Below are 23885 nucleotides of genomic sequence, written 5' to 3' on the forward strand. Positions count from 1 at the left end.
GTTTTGCACGAACAAAAACCTCCCGCCGAGGCCGCTTCCCCGGACGGCCCCGGTGCTCGGCAGTGCCAGCATCCCGCTGCTTGCCGGGACGCCGGCTCTCCTCTTGGCTTCCCCGCTTAACCCATATGGCGCTGGGCTCCCGGTGAGCAGCACAGACAGCTGCAGAGGGAAGGTGGCTGCTTCTGTCTCCAAAAAAGCTCAGGGGACAGCTTTGGGGCAGCTGACTCCGGGCATCTCATTGGGCCAGGGAAAGGCAGGATGCTCTTGGTGCTCAGGACGTGGGAGGGAAGGGAGAGGGACCCTCGTCTTCTGTCCCTGTGCAAATTCCCCTCCTCGCGCTGCCACGTGGTGCAAACACGACTCTGCTTTGCCCCCATGCTCGCGGCCAGCTGGCTGCTGGCTGGCAATCAGTTCCCAGCATGGCATGGGGAGATGGAGCTGCTGAGCCTTGCCATGCCAGGTCTGCTTCTGTGCCGAGTCCCAGATTGGATGCTGGTGTGCAGGGTGCGGCCACAGTGGGTTATGGGTTCACCGTGCTCAGTTTGGGGCTGCTGATGGCACATGAGCTGTTTGCATCAGTTCGCTGCTGCCAGGGTACTGCCCGGGTGCTTGTTCCCAGCACCAAGGAGCATCTCTGAGCTGCCCATGCAGGCAGGGAGCAGCCAGGACATGCTCCGGGGCAGAGCATACCGGCTGGGCGTTGCTTTGCTGGTCAGCAGGCTCCATTCCTCCCTCTCTGTGCAATTTCTGTCCCGAGAAACTGTTGCATGGAGAGGGGTTGGTTGAGCAAGAGGCACCGTTGCTCTGGTGCCAGCAGGATCCTGGGGGACACAGCGGGCAGCACCCAGGCACAGTTATTGCCAAGGCACTGCCGGGCAGAGCCCAGGTCTCCCCCGTGCCAGGTGCAGTGTAGCTGACTCTCATGGTTTGCTGGCAGCACGTGGCCATTGCTATTTTCCTGGCTTTTCCCTGTTCTTCCCAGCCTTGCTGCACCATGGGACTCAGCAGAGTGAGGTCTGGTCCTGCTCTGTCCTCGCCCCCAGCACCCGTTTCCCCCGCAGCCTGGGCTTCACACAGCCCCTCTGGCGCAGAGCTGCTGTGCTTGGGGTGGCCGCAACAACTGCAAGGGTAATAACTAGCTGGAAGCATGTTTCCCTGCGGGTTTGTTTGCTTATTCCCGCCGGGTGTGTTTTAGTTTGTGTTTATGACCAGCAAATTCCACCCACCACCCGTTCACTATCAGAAAATTCTCCCATGCCGGCAGGCTTGGCTCTCTGCAGCGTCCTGTCTCCCTGTGCCCCAGCCCTCTTCCCCTGCTGATCCCCTGCCCCTGAGGCCAATTTAAGATATTTCACATGCCACCTTTGTGTCTCCTGGGGGTCCCCAACTCCACCACTGGGAATCTGGGTTCCCAGTTCCTTTGCAGCGTGGGCCTGTCTGTAGCGCGTGTGCGGGAAGGTGCCTCCTTTAACAAGCTGAGCCAGGGGGCTCTTCCCTGCAGCTTTGCAAGACCTCGGTGTCGGAGGGGACAGGGCTCGGTGTTGGGACATTGGTGGGTGCTCTTTTGTGCCTCTTCCTCCACACCACCCTCCTGGCTGTTGCGTCACGCATGCGAGACAGCCTTCAGTCGTTCCCCGCTCTCGTGTCCGAACCTCAGACACCTCCGTGCGCTTTCCTGCGTGGATTATCAGTGAGAGGAGGAACCCAGGAGAGGTTTTCCCATGTGAGCATCGCACAGTCCTGCAGCTGGGAAGGCCGATCGTCTTCCTCTGCTGCTGGCAGCGAGCCTGGGCCAGGAGCAGTCACCACCTCTGAGAACTGGCCCAGATAACGAAGCCCCACGCCAAACTTCCCGGGAAGTGCACGGCTGCCGCAGCCGGCCCACGGGGGGGCTGTGGGCTCCCTGCACACCCCCATCCCAGCAGGGACCAGCCGTGCCCGGCGGGATGCACCGCCGGCACCACGTCCTGAGCCCCGCCAGCCGGTGGGGAAAAGAGGCTGGTGGGGATGATGGTGGTGTTGCTGCACGAAGCTGTTTTCTGCAGAACAACTACCAGCAGGTTGATCGTTCCCCGGGGCTGAGCAGAACAGCCTGGCAGGGCACCCTCAGCCTAATTCCACCTCCCCGCTTTGCCTTTGCGCCGTTTGCGAGGTGCATCCCTCTGCAGGGGGTATCCCTGGGCGTCCCCTCTGTGCGCCCCTGTGCAGGCTCCCATGGGTTTCCCCACCCACGCTGGGTCCCCGGGTATTTTCCGTGACCGTGACCGTGACCGCGGCCGCAGCCCCGGCCCGGGCCCCGCCTGGCAGCGCCCTCTGCCGGCAGAGCGCACTCTGCGCCCCGGGGGAGGCCGTGGGGTGTGCGACTCCGCCTCCCGCCCCGTCCCGTCCCTTCCCGTCCCCCCCGCGGCGCCGCTGTTGGTAGGCGCCGCCGCGGTGCCTGACGGGAGCTGTAGTCGTAGGGCGGGCGGACTCGCTTTCCCGGCGTGCCCCGCGCCGCCGCCGCCGCCGTGGGTGCGGGCCGCTCGCCGCCGCGCTGCTCTGTGTCCCCCGGTGCGACCGCCCTGCCCGCCGCCGCCATGGGCTCTCTGCTCAGCCGGCGCATCGCGGGCGTGGAGGACATCGACATCCAGGCTAACTCGGCCTATCGCTACCCGCCCAAGTCCGGTGAGGGCCGCGGGGCCGCTCCCCTCAGCGCCGGGGACGGGGGCAGGGGGATGGGCCTTCGCCGGGCTCCGTGCCCACCCCCCCCCCCCAGGTCGCCCCGAGGGGGACAGGCGTAGCGGGGGGTGGTCCCGGGGCGGCCGGGCCGCGGGGTCCTCAGGGGAAGGGGCTGCGGGAGCACCCGTCAACCGGCGGGGACCGAGCGGGGCCCGGGGCTGGCTCTGGCTCTGCTCGGGGCCCTGCCCGCCAGGCTTCGGGGCCTCCCTGGTGGGGAGAGCCGATGGGAACGTTTTGTTGGGCTAAACCTATGGTATGAGGCCGTCTCGGTGCCCCGTTTGGCTGAAGTGTAAGGGTCCAGAAGGGCCCTGTGCCCTGAAACAGCTGGAGGCGTTGGTCCGTCTGGCTGTCAGTGTCCGTGGCCACCCGGCTCAGTCGCTGCCCTTTGGTCATGGTAGGTGAGCAAGGCTTTGCTTCTCTGTTCTGGAAGCGTGAATGCAGCAAGTCGTCGGTGTGTGGCAAGTGGGGCGTCTCCTGTTGGTAAAGAGGAAGCGACGGTGGAGTTCGGTGGGGACTTGGAAGGAAAATTGGATCTGCTGGAGTGTGGGATGGAAAAACTCCCATATGACAACCTTCTTTAACTCCTTAAAATGGCAGTGGTTCTCACCTAGGAGCCATTGGGCTGACGTGGCCTACATACATGTTTGTCTTCCAAAGAAAGATGTTCTGAAAACTTAGAGATTCGTCAGCAGTGCCACTTTTGTGAAGTTGAGATGAGCCCGTGACTCACCTTGTCCTAGACTGGCTTTTGAGATTGGCCTGGTTTAACTTGCTTAAAAGAGTTTTATTTATTCTTGTCACAAAGCAAGTCATTGGGGAAATCCAGATGCTCTTTTCTCCTACAGTATCCATTTGCTTACGAATTCTTCTAAGTTTCTGTTCTACTAGGGCTCTTCCAGGCAGGATAAAGAGTGTGCAGGCAGCAGTTCAGGTTCCCTCACTCTCAGGTACAGGTGCAGCACAGCCTTTTCATTCAGAGACTTGAGTTCTGTGTGTGTCTGATGACTTGCTGGCTGTGACATCCTCAGGGCTGTGTGATGGAGGGAGCTAGGTTCCCCCCTTTTGTTTGGAGGGGGTGCAAGATCTTCTCAAACAGAATCCTACCATCATTACACCTTGACTTGTTGCAGGTTGGCTTTCAGCAAGAAGGGTGGTGTGGAGGAGATAGAAGGGGGAAACCTGCCCAGAAAAATTCTTCAGCCGTGTTGGTTCTTTTAGAAAATGGAACTTGCCTTTTTAGGGGGGGTGGGGACTAGTTTCTTGGGCTGCTAGGAAAGGCAAATGTCACTGCTAGGTTACAGCAAGACTCTGCATGTCCCTTGGGTGGCTGGGGGGCTGTCCCAGTGTGGGAGACTGGGCAGATGTGAGCTGCCTGCTAAACTGTAGCTATGGTGGTGCCATGGCTCCTATTGGCAATTTTCTTACAGCCTAGAGGTTGCACCTGATTTCTGTTGACACTTAGATAGGATTTTAGATATGGACTGGATTAATCATAACCACCATATGCAACGAACATTAAACTGCTTCTTTCAAATCATCATCCTGTTGTTTCTGTACTGTTGTAATTACCCGGACTAGAGTTTAACGGTGTGTTGGGTTTTAGCCAATGTGCTTGCCAAGGTAGCCCCGTCGCACACATGAGGTTGAGTTTGTGTGTACACGTGCACCCTGGAAGGGGTCTGTTGACCTAGATGCTGCCAAAGGGTGTTCCACACGTGGTACCTCCGTTGTAAAACTGAACAGCTAATGCTTGCAAGCAGCTGATTAAATAAAAATACTGGTATTTCCTTTAAAAGCTTTGGATACAATTAGATGCTTGTTAATTAATTTTCTGTTGCACTTGCTTGTGCTCTTTCTGAAAGCATACTGGCTTTAGGCTAGACCTTTCTCTTTGCCTTCTTCAGGTTTCTCTAACAAGGATCTTCTTGACTTCAGGAAGGGAGAAGAGCTGTTCAAGCTCAAGATAATTTTAGGCAGAAGAAGAGGTCATGAACACTTTTAAGGCAGAGGTTCAAGGAAGGTTACTAAACACCAGAACAGTAAGGGCTGTTAGGGTGGCACCCCCTCCCTTCTTCAGGTGGAGCATGTTCAGAAGCACACTGTCCCTTCTGGTCCTGCAATCCTAAGTGTGTTTGTCTTGGGGCTGGAAAGATTGGCTATGATTGGTACAAAACCTGACAGTGAAGAGGACTGGAAGTGAGTGTGTATGGTTTTACTTGATTTCAGGAAGCAAGCTGGAAGTAGTACAAAAAGTTCTTAGGCTAAATGGTTGCTAATTATTTCTAACTTGACACTGTTGCTGCGAGCCCTGTACTGCTACTGACTGCCTGACTGGAAGAAGCCAGTTTTCCATTGGCTGTGTCAGATATTTGAATGTGTGCACTGGAATGTTAGCCTGACACGCAGGCAGTGTCCTGGCTGCTTAGAGATTACCCCTGAAAGGCTGGAAGATGTGGTGAGAGAGTGTTACCTGAGGTTACCCATCCGCTGGAGTCTTGTACAGCACCGAGGGCTGTCCATCACCTTTTATGTTCTTTCCCTCTGAGTCTCTGGTTTAAGCAGATCGTGACTCACTGTGAGTGTCTGGGCACGATGCTGCAGCTCTGGTCAGCTGCCATCCATGGTCGGCATCGGTTTGAAGGATGTGGGTTTGCATTCTAGAGCAAATACACCACCTCACAAGAAGGACATGTTGTGTGAGGAAATAAACACAAAATAGAGGTATTCTCACTGTAATTTAAGCAGTATGTCAGCCTGCCTGTGAAAATGAACACGGTTATTTTATCAGGTTGTACCAAGTGATGGCACCTTGTTGAGTCACAGCTGGTTGCAAATGCAGTGGTGAATATTTGGTTCTCGTTTATTGACTTTTGATGTGGTTATTGCTGGTTCAGTCACATGCTCAGTGGAGGATTGAGCAGGTTGTTGTGGAATCCACCTTGGTCCTTATGAGCCAGAGTCCCTAATGAGGCATCCACAGATCATTTAACAGCTTTGTTGCAACTAGTATGCAGTTTTGTAGTTAAAAGTCCTCTGAAAACACCCTGCTTACTCCTCCAAGGCTCTGGGTATGTATTATCTGTGTTTCCCTTCCTGCATCTGGGGGGCTGAGGTTGCTGAAAAGCTGTAAGGCGACACCTGATTCCCTTCTCTACTCCCTCTTCACTGCTACCTTTTAACCTTTCTTGCTTTGTGGAGACTGTGCTGGCATTGCAGATGCCTGACGAGTTGGAAGGGGGTTGGAGAAGTGCCCAGTTTGTACAGAAGAATTAGTGCCCCTGTGAAGTGGGCTAAAAATGGGTAATCACAAGGAACAGTCATGATCTTTGCTGTGCTTCTGTGCTTGAAGCAGTAAAACAATCCGTGTTCTTGCATGCGGTCTCATGATGCCCCTATTGCTTTAGCAACCAGTGAGCAATGCACCAGTGTTTTCCGCAGCTCCTTCGTCAGCTTGTCTCTTGTTCCAGTGAGCTCATCTGCAGTGTGGAGCAGGGCAGGGAGCACATGCCCTTGAGATAGCTTTTCTCCTCTGGAGTAGGCTCTTGAAAGAGAATTCCCTGGACATTTTTGGGAGGGAAAAAAAGAGGCAGATTATTCCTCTCTGAAGCTGAACTGCTTTGTTGTTTGGGAATGATGCTTTAATCAAAGAAAGAGCAAATTTAAATAGGGGAAGAGTACCCAGAGTTGTACCCAGTCCATCACCTTGTTCTCAGCTCATAAGCAATGTGTACTGTGACAGCGTCAAGACAGAAATACGTTCCTGTATTTCACGCACAGCTTTTGTTCCTCACCCACTCTGCAAAGCGCAGCAGGGCAGTTGTCTCCGTCACTCATGCTGTAGTTCTGTAGGGGTTTCAGCCGAACCCTGCTGGTGATGGCCACCACCGCCTGCTGTTGACTGGAGCATTCCCTTCCTGCCTTCTCCCCAGCTACTCGAGAGCACCAGACTGGAGCACTCATGGGTTGCAAGCAGTTGTTTTTGCTACTTGTTTGTTGCCGGATTACATTTAACCCAGCTCAGAGCCACGTTCCCATTTGCTATGTGACTGCTTTTGGTGGCCCAACAGGGATGGGCAATGAGGAAGGCGAGACGGCCTCATCCAGCCACAGTGCTGGTTCAGGCTCAGGCTGTGTCTGGGACTGTGCTGTCAGTCCGTCCCTCGGCATGCTGTGGTGGTGAGTGTCTGGCTGAGTAATTAAAACAGACTCAATTTCTATCACTTCGCCATTAATCCTAATAACAGTAAGAAGCCTAAATAGACATCTAATTGCTTTCTGTTTTATTAACATTGTACAATACAGCCCTTCTTTTGATGGGGCTACAGTTGTGCTGTTGACACTCTGCTCCTGGCTGTTGTAGATTGTTGTGTCCCCTGCCAGCGTGTCACTCGTGCATCACATCCATGTGTTGGGTTTGCATGGTCACAGGATTAGGACGCTGGGTTAGGGAGAAATAATTATGAATGGAGCAGTCTGGTGCTTAATGCTGGTCCATTTCTGATAACAAAATCCCACCACCATGTTGGACTAAATGTTAAGTAGTTTGGTGTCATTGGATGCCTTGGAGAAGCCTTGGGTTCCAGTTTGGTTTTGTGTGGGACAAACTAATGAGTCAGACTTGGCCATTCGGGGTGTCCCAGTGGTGTTTTTCCAGCCACTGGAAAGTTTTCCACCACAATTTCTCTTAAACCACTGCTTGTACTTCATCTACCTTAGCAATGTCACCCATTCGTGTTCTCTTTTATCTAATGCTCTCCTGTGTTTTCTGCTGATTTACTCTGGGGAAATAAAGCCACAGTTTTTCTTTGCTCTGGCATTTTTCTCGTATTCTGTCCTTGTTTATTTGTGTAGGACTCTTTCCTCGTAAGTGCGTTGCTGCATTTTTCTGGAGGATTTCTTTTTGTAGCAGTTCTGTGGAGGGTTAATCCAAAGATTTTTTGCTTTTCTTTTTTTTCCTGCCAAAGAGGATGGTGCTTAGCATCCCCCTTGTGTCCATAGCTACAGAACTCTGTGTAAAGCTGGCCTTGCAACACCTGCATAATGTAGGTCAAGGTTGTTTTATAGGCTGGGGGGACATGTAGGAACAGGGTTCAAGAGGCATGGTATTCTGGCTAACATCCTAAAGCTGTCTTTGTAATAGAGTTTGAAATAGAACCTAGAGGTGGAGCTGCAGTAGGATTTTAATGCGTAGAAAATACATACAAGCATTTTAGAGACACTAAGAATCCCATCAGTCTTGTGCTAGATGTGTGGACATCATGGTGACTGGAAAAGAGGGTACCCCATTTTTTCCTTCTTGAAGTTTCTTTGTCCTTTTACTCCTTTGTATGATATTTACAGAAGTGCTTTCTGAAAGTGTTTTGTCTCCAACTTGGGCAAACTCTGAGTTGCTTGTGACAGTAGCTAAGAGGAATAATGCATAACTTTGGTCTTACCTTGAGAGCTCTGAACTTAATGTGTTGTTGTAGCAACTGGTTTCTGAAAGCTTGCAATAGAATATCTTTTTTTAGCTGCTAAAAACTGTGTTATAAATTTGTGAAGACAGTTTGCTGCCATCCTTGTTTGTTAGTTTTGCTGTTGAGATCTTGTGTACGTGGTGGCTTTTGTACCCATAGCAGCACTGGCAGAGCGTGGGGGTGTTCTGCTCACCAGCGTATTTCCTTCTGAGCTCCTCAAAGTGATTTTTCCTTGTGCTGTTTGTGACTAGCACTGACTAGGTTTCTTGTTTGCTTGTGAAGGAAGTGCCTTTGCGAGAAAAAAACCTCCTTCACCTTGCAGGAGGGGACTTAGCAGGAAGGTGAATGGAGCCTTCAGTCTGAACGTGGAATTGAAACTGTGGTTTCCAGTTAGGTAAGTGCTGCTGTGTTGCAGGGGGTACTGTGTGTTTGTGAGAAATCCTAACGATTTGCTAGAGATCCCAAAGGTTGTTCTTAGTGGAGCAAAGACAGTGTGGCAGGTGCCTTGAACACGCTAGTTGTGCATCTCAGTGTCGTTCTGGTTGTGTGAGACCTTTTTATTCCAAGGTGCTGTAGAGGCTGCCTGGCGATGCTCTTCTGGACAGCTGGCTCCCCGCAGGTGCAGGGTCTCAGTGGTGGTGAGCAGTCCTCGCCTGCTGGGGCTCTGTGTTCTCTGCACGTGGGATGCAGAACTTCTTCCACAGAAAAGCTCTGCTCTGAATTTTTGGAATACAGGTTTACTGAGGTGAGTTGAGCCCCAGGGTGTCTTGTTCATGGGATACGAGGGAGCTGCCAGACTCTGATCCCAGATAATCAGCTGCTGCGGTACTGAAATGTCCTGCACAAGCGTTGTCTTCACAGTTAATCAGATAAAATGCTCCAAAACAGAATTCTACTTGACTCATGTAAAATGCAAAATCTATTCCTAATACCCAGTGTTCATCGTGCTTTTCTGAACCTTAGTATAAGCATAAACTACCAGTGTATCTCAGGTGGAGAGGCTGTATCAAGCTAGCTGTGCTTGGAAATTGTATGCAGATTAGCTTTTTAGTTTGTTGCTTCTGGGAGGGGTGGGAAAAGGTTGCCTGTTATTTGGAGCACCTACATTTTGTTGTGCTGATTCTGTAGGACAGATTCTAGGTAGATTCTGAACCTGTGCAGAAGTTGATTGTTGTATCTGGAAAGAAGGAAGTGTTTCTATAATATAAACATCTGGATGCTTGTAAGCTGAGCTCAGCAATAGCTGAGCACTACCATGATCATTAAAGCACTACCATCTGTGCAGAGTAAGGAGATCCTTTCTTGAAGCAAAAAGGAAAAAAAGCCTTAATGGAAAAAACAGAGCCATTCATGAAAACACTTCCATTTCAGAGTAAATCATGCTTGCTCCCAGCTGGAGGGACTGCAAATCCTTCCATAATGCCTCTATAACCATTCAGATGATTAGTTACTGCTTCTGTAATGACTCGTTTTAAAACAAATTTTGTACTGTCTATGCATTGCACCTAGGGAAGCAAATGTATGTTTGGCTCAGTCCTTTCATCATGTGCATGAAAAACCCCCACTCTGAAACTTCAAGGGAAATAGCTTGGGTGGAGCCTTTTATTTTAGTTCTCTCCTGATACTTATTTCTCTGAAATTGTAACTCTGTGAAGTTCATGTTTGAGAGTGTTTTTCCTGAAGTCTCTCTAGGAGGAAGCTACATTTGTGGTGCTCTCATACATCTGAATCAATTCAGTTGACTTTGCAGTTAATCCAGCGCTCTAGAATCCCAGTGACCTTGCACACACTTTGTCTCCTGAAATATGCACTGTAGTGCATCACCTTAAAGATGAATGAAACAAATCTGTGGTGAAGCTTTCAGAGCTGAAGTTCAGTTTAGTCAGTCCCAGGGTTTATCTTTTCCAGACATCCATGTTTCTGCATTTAACATCTGTCAATGTTATTAATTAAATTCAGCATCAAGGTGTATAGTCTCTAGCGCTCACAGTAAAGGTTTTGTGTGATTCTCACCCTGGGATATGGGAGTGAAAGAGGGGAGGGAAGGCAAACTTTGCCACTCTGGCTGTGCAGGGCTTTGCAGTGGGGGAAGCCTCATCCTTCTCTGAGCATGTTGGTGGTGTTTGTGAGACTGGACTTCACACTGGAAGGTGGAGAAAAGAGGAATAATTCATCACAATTGAGCAATATTAGAAAGAGCTGACTCTTGCTGCTCCCAGTCCCTCCTCTGGAAAACAAGTTAAAATGGAATTATCTCTACTGTGATGATTTATTCTAGGGTTTTTTTTTTTCCTTCTTTTTTTTCCCTGCTTCTACTGTTGGCAGTGGCCATCAGTAGTACAGTGAAGGAGTGAACTAGCAAGTATTTTCTCTGTTGTGCTCTTTTATACTTGTGAATTAAAAACTGCACAGACCAGCTTTTCTCTGGGAAGTGGTCATTTAGAGTTTTTTCTTTATTCCCTTGTGGTTTGTTTTTTTCTAGGAAACTACTTTGCAAGTCACTTCTTTATGGGAGGCGAGAAGTTTGACACCCCTCACCCTGAGGGCTACCTTTTTGGCGAGAACATGGATCTAAACTTCCTCGGGAATAGACCTGTTCAGGCAAGTTGCTATATGCTGTCTATTTTGTGCTTTTGTTTTCTGCCTGTTTTGGAAAATCTTGTGTAGGGCTTGTAGAGGATAGCATAGACCTAAGAGACCCTCGCTACTTGGGGAGTGTCATTTCAGTCTGAGGTGCAAGAGCACTCCCCCACTCCATGTTCCAGCTTGCCAGCTAACATAGCTGTTCAAGATGCAAGCAGAGTTTTTCTAAGAAGCCATATTCACCTTCTAGGCTTATTTTCACTTAGGGCAGAAGGAAGAAGGACAGGGATTCTGGAGCACAGATTTTGGGACTAATTCTGATTGCCTGCCTGAGCAAATGTAAAACATGCTGCAGAGAGGAGAAGGCTGGGAAGCAGATCCACTCTCAGAGCCTGAACCTCACAGGGCTTCTGGGCATGTTGAGTGGATTCCAGCCAGTGTTCAATGCATGCTGTTCTCTGTGTAAACGAGTGGCCTGACTGGGCGTAGGGCAGTGTTAAGACAGATCTTGATATTTGGTGATTTTTTGTTTGCTTAGATGGGCTGCTCAGAAAGTCTGTCCTTTAGTTTTCCCAGTTGGAACGTGGAGGTCTGACTGGGTTCACAGGTATCTTACGAGACCGTGAAAAGCTACCTGCTCAAGTGGTTGGCTTGTTCTTTTGTTGTGAACAGGGAATAGCACAGTTATGAGGGACAGATAGGAATTTTATGCGTGTTACGTTTGGATTTCTCTTGCATCTCAGAACTTAAAATGAACGAAAAGGTAACAGAGTAGGAGCCTTTTGGAGATGTTTTCAGAGTGCTGGAGAGGAAAGGGAAAACTGCTGCTTGCTTTGCCAGCTATTTTCGTAGTTGTTTCTGCAGCTTCAAAACATGAAAATGAAAAATTGATGTCATGGTTCTCATCCTCAGTAAAGCTGTGACTATTAGTTAATTCATGCTGGTAGTGCTTGGAGGCAGTTCAGTATCATTCCTGTTTTACAGATGGGGGAAAATGAGGCAAGGTGACTTGATGTTTGAATTGGACTAGTGACAAGCACGTTTTGCTTTCTGAGTTGTCCTCGGGCTGTGCCATTGGCCTTCTCAGCACCACAGTTAGTTGACAAGACTCTGCAGGGTAGAGCAAGGTTGAATCTGGAAAGCCCTTGTTTGAGCAGAAAGTACAGATGAGCAACAGGATTATGGAGGGACTTTAGATGGAAATGGTTCTGGATGTAACAGTGCTATGCAGGCATGGGGATGCTCACCACATACCCTATGTGATGTCTGCATACAGGGCCCGTGCAGGACAGTGGTTAAAAACGGACTGCTTCTCCTTTGCTCTGTGACTAGCAGCTGCACAGCACTCCAACAAAAGCAGAAGATGCAGCTGTTAGCTAAATATCCCATGTGCCTGTGGCTGTAGGAACTAACCTTGCAGAGTTAAATTGCTTGCGTGTCTCAGCCTGGGTTTCCTTGCAGACATCCCGGCACTGAATTTCATCATTTCTTCAGAGGGGAGTGGGTGAGAATGCTATTAACACAGTGGGATGTTTGCCAAATAGGTTTAAGAGAGGGAGGCTGTTGTGGTATATAGTTTGCCTATGTAAAGTTAATGCCCTTTGGCAGCTCTGATTAATCTTCAAGTTAAAAAACCACTTGAACACAGAGCAGCAAAACTGCTTTCTGTACATGGGCCAAGTTCTCACTCTGGAGTAACTGACGTCTTGACTGCTGTGTGTAGAGCAGTGCTACCAACCACAGTACCGAGGAGTCAGGGTGCAAGGAAAGTAGTTGCTGCTGCCCTGTGAATTCTCTGCTGCCTGTGGCTGTGGCATGGGGTCTTCTGGGGGGGTCTTCTGTGGTGTTCTCCTGTTGGTCAGGAAACAGCATGTTTTCCCTTGGGCTTTGGCTGTTGCCCCACCAATACATTTCTGTGGCCTGAGGGGACAACACTGAAGGGTTGTGTCCAGGAGCTGCCCTGAAGTTCAGCTGCATTGGCTTCCTGTTTAGCAGACTCCTCATTTCTAAGGAAACATGTATATTGGTGGTCCCTGGTACTTCTGCTCCATGTCAGTCACTGTCTACACCACTGCAGCGCACCTGGTAGACGTGTTTTTGAAGGACCCCGACTCTTAACGCGTGTGTGTGGTGGCACTGTTGCTGGATACATTCAGGGTAACCTTCTGCCTGAAAACCTGTCCCGTAGCTCTGTACTGTTGTGTCGTGCCATTGCTCTGACTTGGAGCACAGCTGTGGTTCCAGTCTGAGCACCTATCAAATTCGGCAGTTGTGTGAGTGGATGTTTCAGTTTCAGACTTAGCCCAGCAGATGGGAGATCCAGCAGGCAGAACCGCAGCTGTACAGGTTGCAGTCACCACAGTAAGCAGTTTCCTTTGCATTTCTTGCTGGAGATTCTGTGACCAGTAAGAATTACAGTCTGAAGCATTATTGTCCTTTATTTAAAAGACAATCTGTGAGAGAAGGTCTCTTGACTGTAGAATAGAATGAGGCCCCCTATCCCTGCCTCTTTCTTTTCCAGAACATTTGCCCCATTGTTTCAGAATAAAAAGAGTTTCCCCCAGTAATCCAGGGCTTCAGCATGCTGATTAGCAGTCAAGTCACTGTTTGCATGCTGTAACACACATGAAAGAGCTGCATTTCTTCTGCTCAAGCTGGAGGTGGTTTCTTTAGTGGAAATAAAAGCTTGTGAGAGCAAGGCTTTCCAGACTGAGAATTCAGGGTGCAGAAAAAGAGCTTGTGAAAATGCCCTTTCTTAAAGTGCATGCTCCCAGTATGAGCTATTGCTGAGCCAGAGCAGGATTTTCACCCTGAAACATGCTTGATTTATCTGTAAATAGAATTCTCTATTACTGTTCCTTGTGGCTCTTGTACTGAGTACCCTTAAAGGTAGATGTTTCTTGGTTTGGATGAATAGTATGCTAGGTAACATGCTGTTACCTTTTATAGTATAATAATAGGAGAATTATTTGCCTTTTTGTTCCAGTTTCCCTATGTAACTCCAGCTCCACATGAGCCAGTGAAGACACTGAGAAGTTTGGTGAATATCCGCAAAGACTCTCTCCGACTTGTGAGGTACTGTTATTGCCTGAACCTTTCCTTTTATTCAACCCAGCAATCTGTCATCCAGAGCCAAAATGTATTTGATAAGGTTTTGGAGAAATAGCTGAATTCCAGATCCTTGTTGCTAGTTATGTGTAGAGGTTTCTGTGTTCCCTTGTGATCAGAGCTTTTCATGTGGTTTATATGCTCCTTATCCCTAGACTTGAGCAATCTGTGTTTCCAAACAGGACCAGTGATGTATCTGTCTCTACAGGACAGACTAGAGTTGTAAACAAACCCATGAAATCATTAGCATGAATGGAAGATATTAGTCAGGTCAATAAAACCCTACAGACAGATTCTTTTCTGCATTCCAGTGCAAGAAGCAGCCAGAAAGTAGCTGATTCTGGTGCAAGTCACAGGCCAGGAAGACTGATTGGTCTTGAGTGAAACTTCCTCAGGTTTCTCCTTCTGCCAAGATAAAGTTTGGTCCGAGTGTTGCGCATTTGTTTGGATGGCTTGTGTCCCATGCATAGGGGAAGGAGGTCTGGATAATCATGGAGATCTGTTACTTCTCACTGCTCTACAGTGAGATCTAAACCAGCACTTCGCTGGATTAAACGCAATATCTAACGCTTCAACTTGCAGCTGCCCTCTTTCAAGCAGATAGCTGAAGTGCAGGGGCCCAGCATACAGTGCTTTTGTTTTGGTCTGAGTGACCAGGCAGATGTCCAAGCAGAGCATTTCTCAAAGATCCTTGAGTCGCTCTGAATTCTGTGTTTCAGGCTGCAGTACTGGCAGGGGGCCAGCTTCAACTCTCAGCCACGGTGGTTCTGAGAGCATGGCGTAACATAAGTAATTTGAGTCATAACCACACAAAACCCTCAGTTTGTTTTTGTGTGAAAACTGAAGGTTGTTTGTTTTGTTTTGTTTTTTTTTTAAATGAGCAATACCTGTGGCTTCAAAACTGATTGAATAGGAAAAGAGGGAAGAACTTCTGAAAAAGTAACCATTGGTGAACTGCTCTGAATGCTGTCTGGCTTTTTCATAGAATCATAGAATGGTTTGGGTTGCAAGGGACCTTAAAGATCATCTAGTTCCAACACCCTGCCATGGGCAGGGACACCTTCCACTAGACCAGGTTGCTCAAAGCTCCATCTAGCCTGGCCATGAACACTTCCAGGGATGGGGCATAAAGCTATAGCTAAAGGGTAAAGTACTTCTCTAGGAAAGTCTTGCTTTCCTCCCACACTTGCTGTGGAAAGGGTATCTTGTTCTCCTTGCAGGCATCCACGTAAACAGTGTAACATCTCTCAGAAGCCAAATGGGAAGTGGCTTTTTCACTGGGAGAGGTCTTGCTGTGAATGCAGTAGTTGGTGGGGTTTAGTACATATAGTTGTCATTCTGCTTTCTGTGGTTGCGCATCCTGTACCCCCAAGCAGAGTTGCAGCTGTGGACTATTTGAAATGTAGTGTCCGTGCACCTTGACAGTGTCTAGGTTTGCATCTGTTTAATTCCTGGTACTATTGGTTCTTTCTCTGCCTCATGAACTCTCACAGGCTGTTGTGCTGCTGCTGCTGTGTTAGTGCTGACGACAACGCCGCCAACATTACTCTATTTAATTTTGTACTGATGTAGACCCAAAATGAGATTTTAATTGCCAGTCCCCAAGGGCACATTCTGTCCGGTGCTTTTCTACTGTTCTGGACTAGAGGATTTTCCTTTCTCCCTATGTGCACATAAAGACACTTTGTGCCCTCTCCAGCTTGGCTAATTCGCAACCAGTGGTTGAGGTTTGCACATTCTTTCCAGAGCTAGTTAAGTTTAATTTACCACCTCCTTCACCAAATACAAAGAGACTGAGCCAAGTGTCTAGGTGTAAAGTAGGTTCTGATGGTAAAGTCCTCACAAGCTTTTTGGTTTTCCTTGTGTTTAATTGAAAGTTCCTTGTTCATCCGTGAAGAGGGTGTTGATTCATAATGTGGAGTGTAGGGCTTTACGGAGGAATATGAGAAAATGTCCATTCTGGTCTTCCTCCCTGGCTCTGACCAGTCAAAATTCTGAGCTTTGCCAAATGCCAAATATTTACAGCAGCTTTGGAGAGAAGCAATAAACCTGTGGATATTGGTTTTGAAGTTCTGAGTCTTCAACTCCTCATGTGAGTGCTTGATTTCTAGCAGTATGAGACTCTGAACCTCAGAGGAGGGTAGCATGAGTTTTGCTGTTAACCACTAACAGAAAAAGTCTGTCTTGTGTCCCTCTTCTGGCCCTGGATTGGAAGCTTTATTTCAGAACTGAAGTACCTGATAGGCTGGTACTGGCTCTTTACTCTTACCTTGAGAGCATTTCCAGTTGCAGGAGGAAGATCAACTCCTGAGGCAATGTGTTTCATGGAAAAGTTGCATCCTGGGACAGCCTCTGCTTCAGCATGGGCTTTGGGCTTTGAATAGCATCGTGAAACAAAAGTGCTGAAGGAATCAGCAGCTATAGTTGTTTGATAATGTGTCTGAAACAGCAGCAATATCATGGAAAATAGTGAGACCAGCGAGCATTTTGGATAAGAGCCTGAGAAGGAGGTGGATGATAGGGACTGAGGGGAGAGAGGTGAGTTGCTGTGAATGAGAGAAAGGAAATCACTTCTCTTCCCTCTCCAGCATGGTGGGGCTGACCTTGATCCTTGGAGCTGTTCATCCTGCGGTGGAGTTGGTGATGGTGAGGGTGCTGGGACTGCCTGCTCTGCAGCCCTGGATAGCATTAAACTGTGTACAGATCTCTGCAGAACCCCTGAACAGGAAAGCCTCCATTTGATGATGATCTGCCCCCATGAAAGTCACTGCTGACATAGATGTCAGGTAGTTCTCACTTCATTTAATGCCTGCTCTAACACTGTTGTAATGCGTATCTAAGTCAAGCAATACTTAACATTTATCCTGCATGTCTACCAAGTTGTTGGGCAAACTTTTTAACCTGCTCAAAGGATGAAATTGGGTTTGCCTCCACCTATTTCTGTAAAATTGTAATGGCTGCTGTTAATTATATTTTTATCTTTCAATTCTTTAACAGACAAACAAAAAGTTCCAGCATTTCCATTGTTTTATCCAGAAGTGATGTCAGACCAAGTGGCCTCAGCTCCCTTGGTCATCCTGCTTTGCCTTTTTCATCATAACGTTGGATCAGCTATTTGTTCTCAAAGGTGGTCAGTCTCTTCTGCTCTATACACGTGATTGTGGAGGCTATGTGATTAACTTGTGTGCATGACCAAAAAGGCACACCTAGCAAAGTCACTGGTTTCTAAATTTGTGCATGCATCTGTGGCCACCTCACATCAACACTGTCTGTAGGGCTTGACTAAATGTACGCTGTAAACTTCAAGTGCAGGTGGAGACAGAAGAGCTCTTGAACCACCTGAACCACTCCTGAACTGCCTCTTTTGTCTGCCACTTCTGTTGCAAAGAAAGAAGGAATGCAAAATGTGTGACTTTGTCTTGTTACTCCCCTGGAGCTACATCCCACCTTTCCTGCACCTTAAGTTGGAACATGAGATGCCTCTGCCTCTCAAAGTATGCACCAAAGTAGTCCGTGCTTGTTCCTTGGTCCAGCTACCAGCTGGCATAGCTGCTTATGCAGTCTTTTCTCACCTGAACTCCTTGCTATGTGGCAGGCGATTTTATTAATCTGCAGTGCCAGGCATGTTGCAACATGAAGATGTGTACACGGCCTTGCTGTAACTGTCACCATTTAGGCACATATACCTTGCTCCCTGCTCAAGTGATGCTGTTCCAGGCAGACAGGGCTCTGACTCTCCTACTTTCCAGCAGATGCATCCTCCAGAAACCTCTCCAGGCACTGCAGTTGTTAGTGGCCCCTCAGTGGTTTCCCAGGGCAACAGATCTATTCTAGTCTAGGTTTAACCCCTTTTCTTCTTGCAAGGATGGAAGCACATTCTGAGTGCTGGCAGGGAGGTGCAGAGGTGAAGTTGGGAGCAGGAGGGTGATCTGGGAACCCATACGCTTTTTGTGACTTCACTGAGAGGGCAAAACAGGCAATGGTTTTACTAATGACATGTTGCTTTTGTGTGATCTGCCCCCACTTCCAGGTCTCCCTCCTCGTTACTTGGGTCTGTTACAGGTATCTAGATCTGTGTGGTCAATCTGTAACTCATGCATGTGTCAGGCACCTCTATTTTAATACCTATCTATATATGCAGGGAGTGTAGGTCTATGAAGTACCTTTCATAGGTGCTTGCCTGGAAAGGGTGCTGGTTCTCCCCCACCCTACTTCTTCTGGAAGAAGTGGCAAGTGTATTGTAGCCTGGATCCTTCGCTGCCCACCTCAGATCAATGGAGGGCAGTGCAGCAAGTGATAATTTGCAGAAGCTTGTGCTGCTGCTTTCTTGAACACACACAACGCTTGTGAGTGGATTGTTGCCATCTGTGTTCTTGGGTCAGTCCAGCACAAAATGTTGATGCTACCACTGTGTTTTCTAGGCAAACCTGCCCTGCTGGCTAGAGTGTTTCTTGTTTACAGCCTTCAAGTGCCATGATTTTATTCTTTGAATACAACTAGCTTGTGTGAAAATACTGTCTTGCTCTATACGGTATATTGTATCCAGGCTGCTGCAGATGTTCAAACTCTCAGTTCTTGGGATTTGTCTTTTTTATGCTGGCATGTTGGGTGCATTCTAGTTTGATTTGCTGTTCTGACCTAGGTGAACCTCTGGCAAAAGTCTTGTTTGGAGTGCTCCAAGTCCTTCAGACAGGAATGCAAGTGTATGCTATAGTGATTCACTAGGGTTACATTAGTACAAGTATGTGTGTTAGGTATTTGATTATACCACTCTTAAATTTTGTTTTGCACTTTCTGTATTAAATTGCTGAAGCTGAACATTTCATCCTTGTTTAGTATAGTGTTAAGTAAAATTCATGCTGGAGCTGTCTTAATTAGGCAGCAGTTACTACATCTCAGTGAACTCAGTAAATAAGGATTCCCTTGACAATTTTTAGATTGAATTATGAAGGTATGCCTAGCCCATTTCTGAGTATTTTCAACAGTCAGCATACTCATCGAGGCTGTTTAATGAAGGGAGAGGCCGACTGATACTGTGAAGTCAGAGACAGTGCCAAGCTTTTTCTGAATAGTTTAACTGCTTGGCTTTGACCCAGGCATCGTGGCAATTAAGGTAATACCGATAGACAAGTGAGGCTGGAGCTGGGTGGCAAGTCACGTAGCGGTGTACACCTCTCAAAGGCAACCTGCTGCATTCACCATTCCTACACAGTGCGTGAACTAACGGTGGTACCTACAGTCATAGGATTACAGTGGGATTTGAATTTACGTATGAGAATCTGTTTCTGCCCTGCGAGTGAATCACGTCCATTCTGTCCGTCACTTTCTACTTCAAGGCAGGGGAGACCTTTTCATGGTGTGTTGTGTTGGCTGCTTGTTCCAGGATCTGTCGGTCTCCCTGGCCGCTCTGGCATGCCATAACTGACTGCTTATCTACGCCTTAGCTCACTGCCATGGAGCTTGCTTCATACCACTTTCTTCACCGGACTTTTTACCTGCCTTTTCCAGCAGTAGGGAGAAGCAGTAGTACTGGGCAGTGGTGATCACAGAGTGGGATCCAGCTGTACCATAGCCCATAGCCAAGTTAGGACTCACCTTTGTTAACTGAAATAACTTCTAAATTTGTTCTCATATTGATTATTATGCATCTGTTATGCAGTTAAATGTGTTAGTTTTTGTTCATACAATAAAGGTGTACAAGCTTCAGTCATTAGCAGCATCAAAGGTTTAGTTGATGATTTGTACATTTAAAGGTATTTGAAGTTCCTATATTTGGATGCTTTCTGATCTGAATATCATTATCTGTGTGATGCTGGAAGTACCTTTTGTTGAACTTAAGGAGTTCTTTGTGTTACAGAAACCTTGTTTTTTGCTTGTCATGAACCATTTCATTTGCAGAGTTAAAAGAATTCTCAGGCCCATGCAGGATTTCTTTAGCCCAAATACTGAGCCTAGTGTGAAGATTTAAAAGGAAGAAGAATGTTTCTTCTAAGGGTTTGACATTGAAGAGTTCACTTTCTTGTCTCATTCTGTGTCCTGGCACTGTAAGGCTGGGTGAGATCCCTCAACCCTGTCATTACATAATTCGCTTTAATAACTTCAGTCAAATCTTGCAAGAACCTTCCTCAGAGGAAAGAATGGAAATCTCCTGGGAAGCCTCAGGTGGAAGCCCATGGTGCCTTGACTGCCCAGATTGGAGTACTCTTGTTCTGATTTCCAGAGTGATCTTGATGGTATCTCATATATATACGTTCTAATCCTCTGGCATTGTCTTTCAGGTATAAAGATGATGTTGACAGTCCTACTGAAGAGAATGGGAAGCAGAAAGTCCTGTACAGCCTGGAGTTCACATTTGATGCGGATGCCCGTGTTGCCATCACGATCTACTGCCAGGCTACAGAAGAGTTTGTTGGTGGCATGGCAGTGTAAGTCCTGGACTTGTGGGCGCGTGGAGGGGCACGGGAGCTGTCAGGTGATGAGCCTGTCAGACATCTCTCGTTAATCACCCCTAAGGGCAGTGCTGCCACAGATGGTGGAGAGGGAAATCTCTTCTTTTTCTGTTTTGTTTTATATATTCTGATAGTTTTGAATATTACTTTCACTTCCCTCCCCCACATAGCCAATATCCTCTCTTGTTCCCTTTTTGGTTTGTTTTTTGGGTGTGGGGAAGCCATTCTGTGTGCAACAAAGGAGAGGAACTCACAGCTGTATCCTTGGTCAGCAAGAAGTTCTATGAAATGAAAAAAACCAACCACCTTTCCCTTCAAATACTACCTTTTTTTTTCCAGATCACCTAACTTACTGAATTTCTGTGTTCCCTGTAACAGGAACATCTGGGCCACCAAAGTAAAGTTCAGTCTAACATTTACATAGCAAGTCTGTGGAATTGAGGCCCACCCAAAGCCCCTTTTGGGATAAATGACCACCTCAACAGGCTGTTGTGAGACGGTTATCAGGAGGATTTACTGCCTGAAACCCTGTCTGTGTGTTTCCTGCCAGGTACACATATTAGCCTTTGGCTAGCTGTAGAAAGAATGGTCAAAACGTCATCTGTGGAGTCTTTCTCATATCCTGGTAGTGCATCCCTACAGCTTTCAAAACCTTTTTATCTAAATCGGCATGTTTAAACCATTCCAATCAACACTGTATCCCTAAGACTATGAAAACTTTCCTCTCTGTATTAAGAGCTAAGGTGGCTGAAATGTGCTCTCCCTGGTGTGAATTGGGTACATGCGAGCTGCTGGTATGTTATGGCAGGCTTCCGATGGCCATGGGACAAAGAAGTCTTTTTGTTCTATGGGTAAAGGAAGATTCAGGCTGCAGAAGCTCTTGGCTTCCTCTGGTAGAGGCTTTTGGCTAATCAGCGGCTCTGTGCACATATTGCTGACGGCTTCTGCAGTGGTGCTGTGGATTTGGGGGTAAATTTACGTTTTATTGCAGGGATCTGCAGAGGTTTCAGCAGGGAGAAATATGTATGACAAACCATAAAATGGCTTATGTGTTTTATTCAAAGTATAAACATCCCACTAATGATCAATGAATAGTGTATTTTTAGAAATGAGACAAGGTCAATGCTCGCATCCAGATGTACATTTCTCCAAACTGGAAGATACCCTGATCCAGAATTTTTGTTTATGCCCCTTCTCTTCTTCTGTTGAAGTCTATGACTGCCTTTATTTTGGAGAGGTAATAAATTAGCTCCTTTTAAGTGCTTGAAAAATATCTCTTGGCAAACTCTGAAAACACTTCCTATTTAGATCAGTTTTTTTCTGAGCAGAGCTGAATGCAGCAGGATGCCTTAGAAGTCCTGATAAAGTTTCCATGTTCTGTCTCTTAGGTCCTTAGGTTTCCTGTGAATTTAGTGCTAGTGAAGGTGTTGGAATGGCAGCCTTGGAGATTGAAGTCCTCTTTTCCTAATACAGGTACAACGTGGAGAGCTGGCCAGTGACCCCTGTGCTGCCCTGCAGTGTTCCTTGGTTTTTGACCTAAGAAGGAAACCATCTATGGGCTAATGGGGAGAACTGAGGGCCTCTATGGCCAGGGTGGATGTATTTACATTGCCAGACTTCAGCCATGGCTTAAATCACGAAGTCTTGTTTTAAATCTTGATTTTAATGTTGTTCTGCATATTTGCTTGTTGGTTTACATCAAAGGAGAATTTCTTTGTCACTGGTCAGTAACAATGAAATATCTGCATTTACAACTCAGTGTAAGCTTCATATCAAACTTTGTGGTACATTTTACAAAGAGCTTAAGTCTGTAAAGAATATGCATATAGTTTAAAACTTTTTCAAGCTCCTAGTTTTGCATTTTATGTCAAAATGGCAAAAAAGAAAGTTATTCTAAAAAGAAAAGATAATTTTTTTTTTTAAAACCTGTGTCTTGGACCAAGCTGTGTTGGGGTGGAAGTGCAACTCTATCACCTGACCAGCAGTGTAGCATTCTTTTTCGTTAAACTGCTCTGTGTTGGACTATTAAGAGACTGTCTTGTCAAGTTGTGCCTTGAGTAATAATAATTGCTGCATGGAAGTATTATAGTTACTGAATATAACCAACTGTTTCTGGACAGAGTGTGTTTTCAGTCTTCTGTAACTAGTAGCTCTCCTCTCAGAACTCTGTCGGTTGGTTGGAGGAGGAAAGCACAGTTTCTGGTTCACTTAAGAACAAGTTTTACTGAAATTTAGCACCATGAATGAAGCCAGTGAATGTCACCAGTGCTGTTGTCTGTTCTTTAAAGCATATGCAGCAAACATAAACTACCTAATTGCTTTTTAAATTTAATTTGAACAATTTCTAGGTAGAGTTTCTGAAAGTTAATGCAACTGTCAACTTCAAAGAAAAATATATTTTTTTAAATATGAATTTTTTAATCCACCCTGTCCATGGCTCACTGAGAGACGGATCTCTGTTCAGATGGCGGAGGAGAAGCCTTTGTTCATGAACCCCACCTGCCTCTGCACGAAACCAGGATCAGTAGTCAGCAGTCATTACCTCACTAACGAAATGTAGCTGACAATACTGTGCTGCCCTGCTAGGGTGACAGCAGTCCCCAGTGTGCTAAACCTTTACGTCAAAAGGCAAAGCACTCAGGTTCAGCTCTTGCTTCCACTGCTGGCCTTTCATTTAATAAATCATACTTTAATTTCCCCATAGTATAGGAGTGATGAACTGTCTGTCTCTGCTCTGGAGTTCTTGGACAATAAATGTTATATAAGCTTGGGGTGTGCAGGGCTGCACCAGAAGCCAGGGAACCTTTTGGAAGGCATGATCCTGATTTCATGCAGATGTGTAGGTAATAAGGGCTGGGGGAAGTGAGATACAAATATAGACTTTATAAGCTGCTTTAATTCAACCCAGGCTATTTTTCCATGTGGAAGTGGCTCATGAAGCACGTCTTGGGGCTAGTGCAGCTGCCTGAAGTAGGCATCTCTGCTTCTCTGGATTTGCTGGCTGCTAGTAAAAACCTTTTGAAGCTCTGATTTCAGCTTTGCAAAGCAATTCTGAAAGGGCAGTGCTATAATTACTTTGATTTATTCTTTTCAAATTCTAGTGGAAAAAAAAATCTGGGCTGCATTCTTAGAGTTCTAAGTGGAGCGAGTGCATTTTTAGTGCAGTAATAGGAATGCAGCTTCTCCCTGCCTGGGCTGGTAGTTTTTCCTTTTTCTCAGTTTCTTTTGGTGCTAACAGCTACATTCAAGGAACAAGCATGTGCAAAAGCTGCACTGTGTATAAATTCAAAACTTTTTCTATTGCTGTGTCCAGCACTTGATTGGGAAGAAGATGCTCTTTAAAATAAAACACTTTTTTTTTCCACTCTCCTAAATTGATGCTAAATCCTAAAATGGGAGAAACTTTCTGGACCCTTGTCAAAAGCAGAAATTTTCTCCTAATCCCCAGGCTGCAGCATGGCTCCTTAGAAGCGCTAAACAAGTTATTCTTGCTTCTCTGCTGAAACAACCACTGATCCTGATAGTATCAGCACTCCTGCTCATGTGAAACTCCTGCTAGGAACATTGTTAT

The 23885-nt window shown here is 47.0% G+C and overlaps 1 protein-coding gene across 6 annotated transcripts in view; it reads left to right on the forward strand.

The window, feature by feature from the left end:
* The first annotated feature begins 2499 nt into the window (after window positions 1-2499).
* Window positions 2500-23885, forward strand: part of MGRN1 (mahogunin ring finger 1) — a 56993-nt gene continuing 35607 nt past the window's right edge. For 4 of the 6 annotated variants that reach the window (XM_049791281.1, XM_049791282.1, XM_049791283.1 and 1 more), the window contains exons 1-4: window positions 2500-2664; window positions 10657-10775; window positions 13744-13832; window positions 20144-20290. In XM_049791281.1, the coding sequence (XP_049647238.1) occupies window positions 2577-2664; window positions 10657-10775; window positions 13744-13832; window positions 20144-20290 (443 nt within the window). In that variant the 5' untranslated portion in view covers window positions 2500-2576. Of the gene's footprint in view, window positions 2665-8217; window positions 8569-8741; window positions 8920-10656; window positions 10776-13743; window positions 13833-16495; window positions 16652-20143; window positions 20291-23885 lie in introns of those variants that run through there. The other 2 variants (XM_049791284.1, XM_049791286.1) reach the window with 2 other exon arrangements.

The sequence above is a fragment of the Accipiter gentilis genome, chromosome 33 (assembly GCF_929443795.1).
Source record: "Accipiter gentilis chromosome 33, bAccGen1.1, whole genome shotgun sequence".
In the NCBI taxonomy this organism is placed as follows: Eukaryota; Metazoa; Chordata; class Aves; order Accipitriformes; family Accipitridae; genus Astur; species Astur gentilis.